At 46.8% G+C, this 17,152-nt stretch overlaps 2 protein-coding genes across 6 annotated transcripts in view; one reads left to right on the top strand and one right to left on the bottom strand.

Moving 5' to 3' along the window:
* Positions 1-14,473, bottom strand: part of KCTD10 (potassium channel tetramerization domain containing 10) — a 29,344-nt gene extending 14,871 nt beyond the window's left edge. For 2 of the 3 annotated variants that reach the window (XM_020283035.2, XM_012756520.2), the window contains exons 1-2: positions 14,358-14,473; positions 6,478-6,691 (exon numbers count right to left, since the gene is read on the bottom strand). In XM_020283035.2, the coding sequence (XP_020138624.1) occupies positions 6,478-6,691; positions 14,358-14,360 (217 nt within the window). In that variant the 5' untranslated portion in view covers positions 14,361-14,473. Of the gene's footprint in view, positions 1-6,477; positions 6,692-13,964; positions 14,110-14,357 lie in introns of those variants that run through there. The other variant, XM_012756519.3, reaches the window with a different exon arrangement.
* Positions 14,474-14,709: 236 nt separating this feature from the next.
* Positions 14,710-17,152, top strand: part of UBE3B (ubiquitin protein ligase E3B) — a 55,417-nt gene continuing 52,974 nt past the window's right edge. For 2 of the 3 annotated variants that reach the window (XM_012756504.3, XM_075996628.1), the window contains exon 1: positions 14,710-15,185. The gene's annotated coding sequence lies outside the window, so the exon portion shown is untranslated. The remainder of the gene's footprint in view (positions 15,186-17,152) is intronic. The other variant, XM_012756505.3, reaches the window with a different exon arrangement.

The following is a 17,152-nucleotide window of genomic DNA, read 5'->3' as shown; positions in this document are numbered from 1 at the left end:
TAGAACCCCAGGCTTTAAGAGAAACAGCAGCTCAGGGAAGAAAACGTCCACATTCTGCTTTTGATGTACAGAAAACTCAGCTGTGTAGATAGAGCGAGGGCCCTGAAATCAATTATCCAAGTGACAGCCTAGAGTTTCCAGAAACGAACAGGCAGACCGTGACACTGGGCTCCAGCTCAAGAATGCTATCAGGAAATGCTTGCAGAGAAGGAATCATACTTTGGACAAATAAGGGCAAATAGGCCCGCACTCTCTCCATGAGGTTTCAATTAGCATTCTGACTTTAAATACTTGGGTTGCTTTCAAAGCAGGAAGCTTTTCCCTCTGGAAAGTCAGCTCAAGAGCCTAGTGTGTAGAAAAGCAAATGGAAGTCAAGCAGCTCCTTGCTTGTGGGGGTGTCTTCCCTGCTGCCATGGAGGACGAGGGCTATGCAGGAAGGCTGTCCAAGTCAGGGCAGCCTGGGATCTGACCACCCGTTAGGCAAGGCTGGAGAGGACAGACTGGAAGGCTCTGGACCGGGCTCTGGGACGTCTCTCAGCATCGCACAGTGACTACGAGGAAAGGCCTGTGTTGGCTCGGCCACCTACTTGTTAGATGACATTGGTGCTTCTTCACTTAACCTCTCTGTCCAGCAGTTTCCTCTGCTACTAATGGTATCTCACAGGGTTGGCATAAAAATACGATGGGAGAACGTACAGAAGACGCACAGTACGATGCTAGGTCTACTGACAGCACTCGGAAGGAGCTGTGGGTCCCTGACAATGAGCCCTTCACACAGCTCATCACGTCTGCTGCAGAACAGAGCGGCAGCAGTGTCCACAGGTAGCACGCTCCAGCCCACAGGAGGGAACGTGTGTGGCTTTCAGGGTACCAAAACAGAAGGCTGCTCAGGGGGTCACAGGGATTGAGCCACCAGGCTCGCCTCCTCCCCACCCTGTGGGTATGCCACGTGCTTCCTCTCTCCAGGGATGTCCAACTTCTCTTTTCCCTTCACCCACCTCCTCCGGGGAGCCCTCACTGATGTTTCCTTGCCACACTTAGATTATTTTTGTGGCTCCCAAACTTGCCTGATCAAAAAACCACCCGAGGTACTTGTTACAAATTCAGATTCTAGAAACCTGCCTCATTCCTGAATCAGAATCCCTAGGGCAGGGTCTCCAACCTCAGCATCACTGACATTTTGGACCAGATAATTCTTTGTTATGGGGAAACTGTCCTGTACGTTGTAGGGTATTAGCGGCATCCCTGGCCTCTACCCACTGGATGCCAGTAGCACCCCACCCCCAAGATGTGACAACCAAAGATGTCTCTGGATATTGCCAAATGTCCCCTGGGGGCCAGAAAGTCACCCATGGTTGAGCACCACTGAGGTAGATCAATGATCTAAATGTAAAAACACTGAGATAGCAAAAGATATCATTAAAAAAGTAAAGACAAGTCAAGACTGGGAGCAGATACTTGCAGCACAGAACTACAAAGAAATGGGATCCAGAAAATACTTTTACAAAGCAGTAAGAAAAAAGAGAATGTGTAATTAAGATGCAACCAAGCAGTTAAAAGATGAAAACCAAGTGACCAATAAAAAGATGCTCAACATCAACACACTAGAAATTAGGCAATGCTGAATATGACAGCAGCATGCCATGGCATGCTGAGTGGCAATCATTAAAAGTTTAGACAGTGCCAAGTGTTGGCAAAAATCCAGGCTGCTGCAGGGAGTGTAAATTGTCACAACCACTCGAGGGAGGACTCTGGCAATATCTAACGAAGCCAAAGGTGCCATGCCCAACTCTCCTCCTGAGAATAAACTCCAGGGCAGTGCTCCAACAGTGGGAGATCTTAATGATGTAGCCCCCACGACAGCTGGGTGGGGCCTGGGGAGTCCAGAGCCACCTCATGTACCAAAGTAAAAACATGACTGTCTACGTGTGCCACGATGTGGTGAGGGCTGGGAGGCAAGTCCCTGGAGAAACCACACGCGCACAGGGAGCGTGTTCAAGGACGGCAACATTCCTGACGGTGAACACTGGAACAATCCACATAAGCGCCCACAGCATATGGCTCCCTCAACGGCAGTGTGTTTCTAGAATGCAGCAAGCACTCCACTACTATGACATGTTTCATCTAGGGCTATTTACTCATGGCTTGATCTCACAAGCAGAATGCAGGGCAAGCAAGAGCAAAACAGACCCACACAATATAGCACCATTTAAATAAAAACACATCAACAGCACATTGAGGACATAAATAGTTGTGGTAAAAGTAACACCTGGAAAGATCAACACCTGTGGTTCTCGACCCTGGCTCAATCACAGGATCACCTGGAGAGTTCTTCCAAGTCCAGGTGTCCCAGCCACACCTGGCCCAATTATCCCTGGCTATCTCTACTGGGACCCAGGCATTAGTACTGAACTCCTCAGTGACGTACTGTGTAGCCAAGGTTGAGAGTCACCTGGTGACCCCAAAGGCAGGCTAATGGTTACCTGTGGAAGGGAGAGAGGACCATCAGTGCAGGTCATGCTTTGTGCCTGGTCTGAGTGGTGGCACAGGGGAGCAATCCAGGTACTTCGGAATTTTCCAAGAGAGCATCATCATTTAAGGCAGAAGGGCCAGAGATTTTCAGGAAACTCCCAGGTACTGCAGTTTTCCCATGAATTACACTGGCTTCTGAGTTTTCCAGAGAACGTGCTGATAAGATGAATGACTCTCTTTCTTCAATCTAGAGTATACACTCCCTAATTCCAAAACCATGAGCAAAGAGATCATCAACCACAAGGTGGGGGTGGGGAGTGAATACCGTATCAGGCAACAGGGATGAAACAGACAACTACAGGCCAATGCTAAATGGAACTCTTACTACAAAAGGTGCTTGCTAACTCCACAGACCAATGACAATGTTAACAAAGGCTCAGGTAAAAAATTCTAGTACCGTAAGAACTGAATCTTTCTGGGGAGAGGTCTGGGAAAGGCCTGCTCACTGCCAGTGTCCTTGTCTTTGTGGAAAAGCCACCCTGTGGGAGGCAGCGGGGGATATGGAACTGCCCCACACTCACCCCTGAAGACCGAGGCGGCAGCCTCTCTCTCTGACGTGCCTCTTCCGCCATCTCTACACCACACCGCGGACAGGACTGTAGCCATAATTCACAGTTTCCATTTATTGAGTTCTCTCGCTATATCAGGCACTAATGGGCTTTCTAATGTCCTCATTTAATTCCAGTAACAACTCTGCAAAGCAGTATCATTCACAACTGGGAAATGAGGAAAGAGACTCGGAGAAAAAGTCACCTGCCCAATGTCACATTACCAGTAAATGGCAAATAAGCCAACATTAGCACAATGCCTGATATACAGAAATAGCTCCATAAATGCTGACTGTTGACATGTGGCACAGCCAGGACTCAGACTCAGGTCTGGCTGACTCCAACACCCAAGTTCTTCTCTGTTTAGCAATGACACGCACATGGTACAAAACACAGGCAGGCAGAAGGCATGGAAGGAAAGGGAGACTATTCCACCCACTCTTGACCCTGCGTCCCCTCTCCTGAAGCAATCACGTCCTTGGGCATCCTTCAGAGATGTCTAGCAACACGATACATACACTGTTGAGTACTTTTAAAGCCCCTGTTCTTTAACCAGCAAGAGCTACCGCTGGTTTCACTTACCTCCTTGAGCTGCGCTTGCAGTTCTGCCTGTTTGCAGCAAACTTCACTGCAGCTGACAGGCTCCCAGCCCAAAGGCCAGGGTGAAGCTGTAACACGCAGGAAGTCTACCCCAACTGACAGACCCAAGGGTGTACTTGCAGCAGCAGGTGAGCAGTGGGTCAGGCTGTGCAGTGTTCTTTCCAAGGGCTAAAAGGACTGCCCTGCTGGCACAGATGATGGCTCGAAGACTAGATACCCAGCCTAACAGCCCAGGCCCTTCACAGGCCCCCCTCATAAGCTTTGGTGAAGCTGGGGGTTGAACCGTAGGTTGCCACACTCAAGTGATCTGGCCTGGTAGCTGAGCTGGCATCAAGCCATGGAAAGATGGTAAAAGCCAACAGCTCTGGGGTCAGGGGCTTCACCTTTTCTAGCCTTGCAGTTTTTGAAAAAGCATTTCACCTCTTCCAGGTGTGGATTCTTCCCTTGGCATAGTAACAATAGTAGCCACCCCTTAAGGGGTTATGGTGAGGATTAAATAACACCCACAAAATGCCATACTGTGAACTCTTCCTAATGATACGAAGGGGCTGGGGCTCTAGCGATGTGAAACAAGTTGAGGTTTGGAGTGTTAGAGATGACACTGTGTCCCCAGAGAAGCTGGCCTTTTCCAGCAGCGTGGGCAAAGGACAGCTCTTAATCTCTTAGGAAGCATTTAGAATGTGAGCAATCCTGCTGGTGCCACTTACACACTTTGTCCAGATGGGGGTCAGAGAGCTTGAGGACTCTGTCCCTTGTGATACAGCATTAAGCCACCAAGGCAAGGGCTTTCTAGAAGAGGCTTCCACTTAGCTTTCAAACAACTCAGCTGCTTTTCCTGAGCACCCCACCCCCCAAGACTGGGTAGGACGGAAGAAAAACCACAACAATCCTGGGTTCTCAGATAATGCCGGTTTCCTTGTGCAGCTGGGGTGCTATTGTCTTGATTTCCACAAATACTCCTGGGCAATGTGGGGTGTGGCACAGCAAAGGGGACCCTCCCACTCATAAAAAGCCAAGTGTTTTCTGGGTGAGACACAGATGGCAGCTCTGGGGCTCCAACCTCACATCACTGCTACTTGACCAGAAACCTGAGCTCACGGGAAGCCCAGGAAAGTGGAACCTGAGCCCTGCAGTACGGCCTCCCCAGGACACGGCAGGAGACGCAGCCTGCAGTGCGGCCTCCCCAGGACATGGCAGGAGACACAGCCTGCAGTGTGGCCTCCCCAGGACACGGCAGGAGACGCAGCCTGCAGTGTGGCCCTCTCAGGACACGGCAGGAGACGCAGCCTGCAGTGTGGCCCTCTCAGGACACGGCAGGAGACGCAGCTTGCAGTGTGGCCCTCTCAGGACACGGCAGGAGATGTCCTACCCAGGTGGCAGCCCAAGCCTCAGCCCTCTTAAGATCAGAGGACAAACTGTGGCACAATAGACTTAGGTTCCCTAATCCTACCTGCTTGTGTCAAAACTCACCCACCCTCCCGCGTCAATGTCCCTAGAAAGGCGGGGTATTAGCACAGAAGGCCAGTCTCAGAAACAGATCCAGTAGGGCCAATCCAGGCTGTGCTCTGGCATAGTCTTAAGTAGTCTCAGGCTAAGGACTGCAGGATGGGGATATTTTAAAACCTCATGCGACCTCTCCGTAAGCCCAGCCAGGTAAAGATGTACTCCCCCTTGCCATGGGTAGGAAGTAATTATGGCAAGACCACTTTAAACAATTCTTTGCCTTTTACTAATATAACTTTTCACAAGGAAATAAATATGCACTGAATATATTTTATCAAATACTTACTATGTACCAACAGCCCCACAAGGTGGGTATCACTGTGCCACTTTTACGAGATAAAGAAAATGAGACATCAAAAGGTAAAACCAGGCCAGGCGTGGTGGCTCACGCCTATAATCCTAGCACTCTGGGAGGCTGAGGCAGGAAGATCGCTCAAGGTCAGGAGTCCAAAACCAGCCTGAGCAAGAGTGAGACCCCATCTCTACTAAAAATAGAAAGAAATTAATTGGCCAACCAAAAATATATAGAAAGAATTAGCTGGGCATGGTGGCGCATGCCTGTAGTCCCAGCTACTCGGGAGGCTGAGGCAGGAGGATTGCTTGAGCCCAGGAGTTTGAAGATGCTGTGAGCTAGGCTGACACCACGGCACTCTAGCCTGGGCAACAGAGTGAGACTCTGTCTCAAAAAAAAAAAAAAAAAAAGGTAAAGCCACTTGCTTAGGATAACCAGATACTAAATGGGGAGCTGGGACACGAATCCAGCTCTGGGATCCTTTGTCAGGGCCCCATCCTAAGATGACAAGGGTCTAGAGAAAACGCTATGCCCAGGCTTGAGCTTCACTCTGAAGTCACAGAATCACTGCAGAGAGAACTGGAAGGGACTAACTAGGGCAGCTAGTCCAGTCTCCATGTTATAGGTAAGGAAGCCAAAGCCTGGAGCGGGGAAGTGACTCTCTCAAAGTCACACAGCAAATCAACAACGAAGTCAAGACGGCAGGAGTCCCTGTCTGACTGCTTCCTACTCATCTTCAGGTCTTGGCTTAAATGTCACCTCCTCAGATAAGCCTCTCTGACCACATCCCCCAGACTAGATCCTGTCTCCCTGCTACCTACTGTTAAGACTCCCTGCACACCATGGTAACACTGAGCACAAGTGCAAGTCTGTGCCTGTGTGTACAACTGCCCATTCAGTGTTGGTCTTCCGGACTGAAGCCTTCAACCACAAGCATGTCCCCAGTGCCTGGTGCGGCGTCAAACGCACGGCCAGAGGCAGGCACCGGCAGGGTGGGCTTACCTTCACTGTCGGTGAGCACTTCCATGCGCCCACTGAACATGGCCTTCAGCATGGTGTCCTGCTTGGTGAGAGTCTGCATGGTGGTATAGTAGAGGGCTCCACCCACGTTCAGCTTCACGTATTTGGAGCTGGGGCTCGTGCCCTTGAAGGAAGTGGTGCGGGTAGCAGCCGCTGGCACTGCTGAGCTCACCACACTTTCTCCTGACATCTCTTCCTGCCAGGGGAGAAGACACAGGGTCATGACATCAAGCCTGCCTGACCTCTTTCAGCCTGTGGGCCGATTCTGGCCTCCAGATGTGTTTTGCTTGATCCAAGTACATACTGCATTTAAAACTTAAAGTTTGCTTCCAATGTTAACTCAGGAAAGCTCACAAAAGAATCTAGAGTTTTGACTTCTCTTAAAATCAGAGGCCAACTGGGCCAGCAGGACAACTAGTGGAAGCTGGGGTATTAGCTGCCCCCTCGAGAAGGGCATGAATCCCAGTTTGTCCCAAACCCCACCCAGAGAGCCTCATATACTGATCTCACCCACTAACCCTGTAGGCACAAGTTTGCCACTAACTCTTTTATAAGGACTTCCTCTGTGCCCAAATCCTATATTAACAAACACCCTGGCTGCATCTTAAAACAGTCCAAAAATAAGCTTTTATAAATCGAGTGGGATCCTAGACCGCACTCCTAAAACTTCCTATGGGGGGAAAGTGTTTCTGAGGACAATAAACAGAAATTCTAGAAAGCAAGTTATTGCAAAATTATACGTCTTATACTAGTGCCCCAAATAGCAAGATCCTATGAGTGTCTGCCAGACAGCACCACCAACCCTCGCGTGCGTCCCAAGTCAAAGAGACCGATGTGATGTCTGATTTCAGCAGGGCTGGGAAAGGAGACTGCTGTCTGGCACATTAGTGCAGAGAAAACATTTCTTTTTTCTTTCTTTCTTTTTTTTTTTTTTTTAAGACAGAGTCTCACTCTGTTGCCCAGGCTAGAGTGCATGGTGTCAGCCTAACTCACAGCAACCTCAAACCCCTGGCTCAAGTGATCCTCCTGCCTCAGCCTCCCAAGTAGCTGAGACTACGGGCATGCACCACCATGCCCAGGTAATTCTTTCTATATATTTTTAGTTGGCCAATTAATTTCTTTCTATTTTTAGTAGAGATGGGGTCTCGCTCTTGTTCAGGCTGGTTTCGAACTCCCGACCTTGAGTGATCCACCAGCCTTGGCCTCCCAGAGTGCAACATTTCTTGAATGAATAGGTAAAATTGTAGAGCTGGAAAAGATGTCCAAGAATGGGCAGGTCTTTGCTGAATGTGGGTCATGGCACTGATCGAGAACAGCAGCCTGACAGCCAGAAGCTGGCCTGGCCCCACAGCTAGGCCGCAGCGTTCTCACTGAACATGAAAAAAGTCACAGCCCACCCCCCATCAGACGAGGCCACTCTGTGGCCATGTTGCAACAAGACAAAAAATAATCGTGTCTGAACACAGACAAAAACACAAACATTATCCAACACACAAAAATGACGCAGCATTCCCCTGCCCTGGCTAACTTGAATTACTGCCGTTTCTTCACCAACTGAAGCTTTAGCCTCATTCCATTCTTCCTGCCTTCAACACACGAATCGTGGACACCCAGTCACAGAATTAGCCCTGTTTCCGGGCAGCATTCAACACAGCAAAGCCCCACTTCGCTGAACCCTCCTCCAAATCACCCAACATAAGCCCAAATCCTTTCTGAGACTTCCCACCATTTTCCCTCAATGGGACAAGGAAGTAAACCCAACTCTGCCTGACTGCAGATATGCTTGCTGTGGTTTTGGCTAGAGGACACTGACCACACAGAACTTATTGAACAGGTCCCTGAAACTGAAGAAGGATTATTTTTAAATTTTTCATGCCTTTCTATCTTCTCCAGATTTTCCACAATGACTATGTATTACAATCATAATCCATAAAACACATTTTAAATGGGACAGGGACAAAAGGGCAGCAGCCCACAATAGCAGAGGTAATGACTTAGCGAAAGTCAGGGCAATATTCAATTTGAGGTTATCTGACTCTTCTGTCCAAGCCCCTGTCTCAACCTCCCACCTCGTGAGCAGACTGCCCTGAGCAGACTGCTGGGGAACTTGGATCAGGGCCCTACAGGGGGCCTCCTGGAAAGAAGTGTTTTCTCAAGAAACTGTTCCTGCTTCAGCAAGTAAAAACATCACAGGAAAAGTTTTCAAAAGCTCAGGCTTAGCTCACTGAGGTCTCTGTGGCCTGATACAAAGGAAAAGAGGCCAGGAGGAGGTGGTTTCCTGCCCTTCTAGCTTTCCTTTGAAATCAGTCCCCAAAACTGCCCCCCCCATGGTTATCGCCCACCATTGCCCCCAGAAAAACCCTTTCTACATGGGATCAAAGAAGGGGCTTATAGAAATAAAGAATTTCCAAAAACTTTGAAGATCTGGAAGGGGGGAAAATACTTTAATCATTTTTTTGGGAGGTGGGGGGATTTGTTAAGGAAATTTACCCCAAAATGGAAATACTTTAAGCACCCTTTTCAGACCAAAATTTACACAATAAATATGTTTATGGGAAAATGGTCTAGCATTTTGTAACACACCTACTATGAAACAGACAAAAAAGTACATAAAGTATACCTCATGCACAGTCATGTGCAGCTTAACAGAGAACAGTCTGAGACATGTGTCATCAGGCAATTTTTCATTGTGGGAACATCATAGAGTGAACTTACACAAACCTGGATACCCCACTATGCGCACAGGCTACGTGGTGTGGCCTATTGCTCCCAGGCTACAAACCGGTACAGCATGTTACTGTACTGAATACTGTCGGCAATCGTAACACAATGGTAAGTCTGTATATCTAGATTTAGCTAAACAGAGAAGGTGTAGTATAATTACTGTATAAAAGATAAAAATGTCACACCTGTATAGAGAATGTATCATGAAAGGCACTTACAAGACTAAAAGTTGCTCTGGGTGAATCATCAAGTGGTGAGTGAATATAAAAGCCTACAAGATTATCGTACACTACTGTAGACTTTTAAACACTGTACACTCAGGCTACACTAAATTTATGAAAAAAAATTATTTCGTCAATAAACTTAGCTTACTGTAACTTTACTATAAACTTTAATTTTCAACTTTTTGACTATATTGTAATAACACTTAGCTTAAAACACACATTTTTGCAGCTGTTCAAAAATATCTTCTTTTATATCTTTATTCTATAAGCTTTTTCCTATTTTTAAATTTTTTTTTGTTAAAAACTAAGAGACACACACACTAGCCTCAGCCTGTACAGCGTCAGGATGATCAGTATCCCTGTTTTCCAGCGCCACACCTTGTCCCACTGGAAGGTCTTCAGGGGCAAAAACATGCATGGACCTGTTATCTCTTATGGTGACAATGCCTGCTTCTGGAATACCTCCTGGAAGACCTGCCTGAGGCTGTTTGACAGTTAACTTTTTAAAAAAATAAGTACAAGGAATACACTCTAAAATAATGATAAAATATAGTATAGAAATACACATACCAGTAGCAGTCATTTATTTTCACTATCAAGTATTATACACTGCACATATTATATGTGCTATACTTTTATATGATAGGCAGCGCAGGTTTGCTTACACCATCATCATCAGCACAAACACATATGTAATGTGTTGCTACATCACGATGTCACAACCAGGTGACAGGAATTTTAGTTGTTATTATAATCTCATGGGACCACCACAGTATATGTGGTCCATCATTGACTGAAACATCACTGTGTGGCATGACTGTACTTTTTATGGCTTTCTAGTACTTTTTAAAGGTAATCTGCACATAATAAGTACATGTTAAGTATACAGGTTGATGAGTTTTGGTTAATCCATGCACCCGGGCAGCCCACCTCCAAGCAAGGCAGAAACCATTTCATGGATCCAGAAGACCCTCCCTGACCCTTTGAAGCCGAATTTCTACCACCACATTACTTTTTAAAATCCAAACAATGTTGCAAGGCAATTTCATTTTGTGGATTCAAATACCACGCCCCAGAGAGGGTCGGTCATTTCTGAAAGCCAGGAGGTGAGTCAGTAAGGGAGCAACTGAATGACATGGGCAAGTCCTGGCTGGCCTGGAGCCCATCATGAGTGGTATATTTAGGGCTATGACATACTAAGTTGAGAAAGGACAGTCCCATCTCTCTCCTTTAAAAAGTACAAAAAGCCCTGAAAAAAGAAAGCAGGTAATGTGTGGGTAAGGGTGTAGGAATCAGATCTAGGTTTAAGTCCCTAGCCCTGCCACTTAGTAGCTGTGAGTGTTAGGCAAGATATCTGAACCTAGTCCCATCCACCAAACGGGGACAACACCCCTGCCTCCGGCGTGGTACTCTGCCCCAGCCCCTGGCTCAGAGGAAACATTCAAATAACGATAATTTATACTATGCAGGTAACTCTTTGAAAAAAAAAAAAAAAAAAAAAAAAAAAAAAAACAAATAACGATAATTTGAGAATGCTCTCAAAGTCTCAAATTATCTCCTCCTCTTTGGAAACTATTCCAGCTCTAATGACAGACTGAATTACTAAGAGACAAAGGCAGAAACAACCATACTGATCTAGCATGAGACTGAAGACTAGGCAAAAAAAAAGGTCTCAATCTTTCTGGAGCCCAAACGTCAGTCAACCCAAGACCAGCAGAGGCCCTTGGAGAAAAAGTTTTGGCTGTGTTCACATCCCTGAGCCCAAGGCACAGTGCACTGAGGGCACAAAGCAGGTGACAATAAACCTCTCCCAGCTGTCTCTACTGAGATCCTGCTTTTTGATTTGTTTCAAAGGTTTGATTTCATTATTAATGAAGTTGGGGAGGTAGAGAGATAATTCATACTTGAGATACTGGTTACAGATTTTATTCAACCAGAAGTTTATTCCAGTTAGATGTGTAAGTCTAGGCTTCCCTCCTTCCCATCTCCCCTGAATATACTGTTGCTGCTTTTATTAAATAACCAGTGGCTCGAGGCCAGCCAGGGATGGTAGCTTATGCCTGTAATCCTAGCACTTTGAAAGGCAGGAGAATAGCTTGAGGCCAACAGTTCGAGATCAGCCTAGATAAAATACTAAGACCCCCGTCTCTACATAAAAAATCAGTAAGAACAATCAGCTAGGCATGATGGTGCATGCCTACAGTCCCAGCTACTCAGGAGGCTGATACAGGAGGATCACTTGAGCCCAGGAGTTTAAAGCTGCAGTGACTGTGCCACCACACCCCAGCCTGGGCAATAAAGCAAGATCCTGTCTCTAAAAAATAAATAAATGGATAGATAGATACTGGCTGGACACTTGAGAGCACATTCTGGTCGCCTGGGAAGCTTAAAAGTACTGATGCTTGGGTCTTACCTGTGAAAATTCTGATGTAATTGATCTGGGGTGTGGCTGATGCAAGAGAAGTTTATAACTCCCCCAGGTGATTTTAATGTCAGCCAAGATAACACCACACTCTCCTAAAAGTATTATACCCCTTAATTAGGCTTAATTAACTCCGTGGTTTTGGTCCAGTGAATTCCTGACTGACCTATACAGAAAAACAAACCAAAGCACTATGAGAAAAAGCAAGCTCCCACTTCACAGCTTCAGAGCCACAGACAGGAAGCAACTGTATGCATATTTGAAAACATCAGTTGAGGGGGAAAATTTTTGACTTGAAAGGAGACCCAGACAAGTACAGGGCACCAAATCTCTGACCCTACATTTTCCATACACTTCTTTATAAAATTGTCTCATTTGTGTGTGTGTGCACAAGTGTGTAAGGAAAACTAGACTGAGAGTCTGGCAAACCAGGACTACAATCCAGTTCCACCACTTCCTGCAAGATGTTCAAGCAATTTAACCCAAGTCCCGGTTTCCTAACTTGTAAAATGGAGTATTAAAGCCATAATCTTCAAAATAACCCTCAGGGAATTGGCACTTGTTCCTTTGTGTAGTTTCCCCATCTGTCCCTCAAGCTTTAAGACCAGGGGCTCCCAGTCCTGGCTACTGGAATCACTGGGGTGTGCTTAAGAAAAAACACTCATGACTGTCTGGGCTATACCCCAGACCAGTTAATCAAAATCTTGGAGACAGGGAAGGGTGGCTGGTAAGTCACTAGTATTCAAAAAGCTCTTCAGGTGATTCGGGGCTCAATGCCACTGACCTACAGTGTTTGTTTAACCTGGCTGATCTAAGAATTACTGGCAAAAACATCAGCTCAGGGGCTTCCTACAGCAGAGAAGTTTTTAAAAACACTGCAGTGAGACTAGGGTTTTTCCCCAAACTGAGGACATTTCTACAACTCAAAAAAGTCTGTTTCATTTCAACCAAACTAAATCACACCAGCCATATAAATTATAGCATTATTTTGCATCCAAAATTTGTTTTTAAGACAGCTACTGCTAATTCCGAGTGTCTCAACAAATGACATTCTCTTCTTGTGTTCAGCTCACAAACTATTGGCCTATTTCTCTCAACAATCTAATAAGAAGATATTTATCATCACTTTCACTTTTTAGGGGAGAAAATTAAGAATTTTCTCCCCTAAAAATTAAGCCCCTTTCCCACTCTAAGGCCCTGAGTCCAACTCTCATATCCATTACATAGACCAAATCAAGAAATCATTAGTCTAAACCCCTACAGATGGAGGTCCCACCCCCTGACTGTATGATACTATAGTCTACGGTACAGCTTGAAAATAGGATCTTTTACAATTTTTGTTTTTCCTAAAGAGATGGGGTCTGTTTCACTATGTTGCCCAGGCTGGCCTGAAACTCCTGGGCTCAAGTCATCCTCCAGCCTCAGCCTCTCAAGTAACTGGGACTATAGGTGCACTGCTCCCAGCTTGATTATTTTTATTAAGTTCCCAGGTGACACTAATGCTCTGGGACCACGGTTTGAGAACTACTGGTTTATACCACCTTCCACCCTTCAGGTGGTCCTTATTTTGCACAAAATGGAGCAGACCAGTCAGATACAGGTTGACTCATTTTTCTTCAGTATTGTTGGGACTGACCTTCCCTAACGACGGAACTTTCCCGGGAAGTGACAAACAAGCAAATAAGAAGAAAGAAGATCTGGGATGATCTGTGGTCATCCCCACCCAGGAACAAAGAGCTTTTCAACCAACAGACCATTGAGGATCCCAAGCGCACAGAAACCTTCCCACAGCTGACAGCATGTGAGACATCCTCACTCCTTAGACTTGGCCACCTCGGGCCTTAGCGGAAGTGACTAGATATGTACCTAGGAGCTAAGGTACCTGACCTCAGCCCGCTGGCATCCCTCCCCGGAATTCCAAGCACGAACGCAAATCCTCCTGTTAGCTCCCTCTATTTCTTTCCTCCCTTCCGCGTTGTGTTCAGACGCACCTGGGAGCCCCTTCCCCACTTCCACGAAATACAGCTACCACATCCACAACTTTCAAAACCCCAAACGCTCCGCCCCAGGGAATCCCACTTCACCTTTTCACAACCTACCCATTCTCCTTCGCAATCCTCCAAATCCTCATTTTTCAGCCCAAATGTCCATTTTCAATGACATCTCTTTGTTCTCATAATCACCAACTCCGATCTCCAATAAGCACCCAAGACTCAGGGACCTCCCACTCACCCACACTCAAATCTTCTCCCCAAGCCCAAATGCCCTTTCCCGGATTCCCAACTGTCAAAGACCCCCCCCCCCCAGTTCTCCACCCAAAGCCCTTCCCCCATCCCCGGCCTTGCCCCCATCCAATCCCCTAATTGCCTCTCCACTATCGCGACTGCCCCTCAACACACCCCCTCCGTTCGGTCCCTTCCCCTGATACTCTGCTGCTGCCCAGCTCCCTCGGCCGCCCAGAGTCCCCCGCCGGTGGGCACCGCCCTCCTTACCATGAAAAGTCGGAGGACGCCGGAGTCTCCAAACCCGGACTGTGAGAGGCAGGAAACACCCAGCTCACGCGAGCCGGGGGCGGAGGCGGAGCCGGGGCGGAAACTTCCTCTGCCTCACCCCACTTCCGCCCCGCAGAGGGCCCTTCTTTAAAGCGTCCGCTGTGCCCGTAGATATCAGCTGCTTTCCTTCCAACCTCCCTGGCCAGGATGGTTTCCAGCTGCTCTCGGCTGAATCAGGCATTTATTTTTCTCCGCTTTTTTAGCCGCCAGAGGGAGAACATGGTGCAGGGAAATTTTCCTTCCCGGGCGAAGAAACTCTACGGAACTGTCGTTTCCCAGAACTAGATGCTTGCTTCCAAGCGGAGTTCTGAGAGTGAACACCCCGGGGCAAGATGGCGGTCTGGCTTCAGCCGCTGCCCCGGGTCTGCTCGGGGGTTTTGGGCTAAGACGGCTGCAGCTGCGGCCCCGACTCCGAGTACCGGGGCCTCGAGCGGATAAAGGTCTACGGCCTGCGGTAGCGAGTGGGGACAGGGTCATCTGTTCTCCGGGTGGTGGGGCCGGGGACTTTGAGGGAGGTGGCTCTGGGGCCGAGTCCCTTCTGGACAGGTCGGAGGGGCAGGTGCTGGGGGCTGGTGTTCGTGCTCCAGGGTGTCTCTCCGTGGCCCTTTCCACTTCTTCTCACCCTTGGGGCGATAAGCCTTTACAAATGGACTAATGCTGGGCGCAAAGGATTTGTTATTGTGGTTGTTGATGCCGAGGAAAGACGCCGGGCCTCGGGAGTCACCCAAACTGGAGTTCTAATCCTATTCGCTCGCTGTGTGACCTTGGGTGAGTTCCCTCACCTCTCTGAGCCTAAGTTTCCTCCTCTGTAAAATGGAGTAATTAGCTGGTTTCACAGAGGGTGTTGTATACTACGTTTAAGTACCCTGCCTGACACTCAGCCCGGAATAAAGAAAAATTTGGTTGTAGTTTGACTCCAGCTTAGCCCCATGAACAGCTCCTCTTTGCTTTGCCGTTCTGTGGATGGGGGAAGCCCTGGATCTTGTCTTTTTTAATTACCAATAAATAATTGCTTTGGAGTTCGACGTGGGTTCAAATTCAGGAGGCCAGTGACCTCCAACTAGTCTTGTGTCTACCTTTCATTTTCCCCATGTGAAGATGGGATTGATAATAGCACCCACCTAGATAGGCTGTAGCTTTCAATAAATGATAGCTATAATTACAGTCTCTCTAAGTCCTGTTGCCTATTCTTTAGATAAAACATAGATTACTGAGACTTGACAGAGCTGCTGAAAACATGGAGTTAGTTGTCTGTACAGTATCTAACACATGCTCTGCCCTTAATGGTTGTGGTCATTAAACCTGGCGGCCCACCTCTTCCCACTGTAGGAGGGGAGTCCTCTTGGGTTCAGTCAGCAGTTGGTATTTATGTCGCTTTACCTTTGGACAATACTCTCTGTACTGTTGTGTGCTTTTGTAATTCTCTTTGACATTGGCCTCATCCAGGAAAGACTGATTTTGAGCAGGTCTCCTGGGAACATAGGGCTGAAGAGAAGTCTAAATCCTGTCCATTAGTATTAAAAATCTTGGCTCTGCCACTTACTAATGGTCTAAATTGGACTAGAGGAGATAGTAAGTGGTCTCGTAGGGTTTCTGTCATTAAATGAGATCACTTAGCATGTGACACATAGTGGGTACTCAACTTATTTTCCTTTTCAGATGATCTTGGTTATCGCCAACCTCTTGTTTTCTTACCTTTCTATCTATAATTCTTGTTCCCCTATTGGATTATACACTTCTTGAAGGACAATACAGTGTAAAGCTCACTCTCATGCTATAAGCTTTCAGATATCCCTTGTCAATATTTTCCCATAATCTTAATCACAATGTTGTGATGACTAAATTGAAGTACAAGAAGAGTAAATGTTTCATTTCATCCTTTTAGCAACCCTACAATGTAGGTACTATTACTATCGTCAATTTATGGGTAAGGAAGCTGAGGCCTAGAGAGGGTAAGTAGCTTGGCTAAATGACACGTGGATTCAGGACTAGAAAGAACCCAAGGGCTTTCTCTGATCCAAGGGTTTTTCTGCTACCCACAGCCTTTCCTTTGATTCTTCATGGCATTTAGCAGAATGAGTACTTAGTAAATACTTGCTTATGTGTTTTATTTGAACTGTAGTACACACTATGCAGGTGGAGGAGTTATGTAGGAAAGAATGAGAAAAACTGTGGAGCATAGGCTATTCTATGCTATAAACAGAAACCAACAAATACCATTGCTGAGAGGATGATAATCTTAAAGATAAGGATCTTATCCTGGTAGGCCCCCTGGGAGAAGTGCAAGTTTTGAGATAGTGTTTCAGGTACTTGGGCACAGGTCGCATGTAACTTTATTTTTCCGTCTTTTCCTGATCCCTGTGTGGCCCCTGACAATGAGGGAGTGTCTACATGTTATGGAGAGAACATATTGTGTGCATGGCTTGGGCCCTGCTGTTTTGCAGCTCTCAGGAGCTTGAAGCTATTACCCAGTCAAAACAGGGCCAGGGATTCTACAGTTTAACAAAGAGAACTTACGGATCTCAGTGCACTCCAGGATAGGAAAAAATTTAATGAGTGACGAATGTCAGGGTACCAGCATTATTTCCTACTTGAAGAACCTCAGTACCTGTACAGATGGGAGCCTCTGCTGAATCGTCTTTTTAAAAAAATTCTTGTGTCTATAAAAATAATACATCGGTTAGACTTACTGGCTGTGTGCTGTCAGCACCCGCATATGTACTTGATCTCATTAT

Source organism: Microcebus murinus, chromosome 22 (assembly GCF_040939455.1).
Source record: "Microcebus murinus isolate Inina chromosome 22, M.murinus_Inina_mat1.0, whole genome shotgun sequence".
Classification (NCBI taxonomy): Eukaryota; Metazoa; Chordata; class Mammalia; order Primates; family Cheirogaleidae; genus Microcebus; species Microcebus murinus.
Note: the sequence above shows the minus strand (reverse complement) of the source record. Positions and strands in the feature narration are given on the sequence as shown.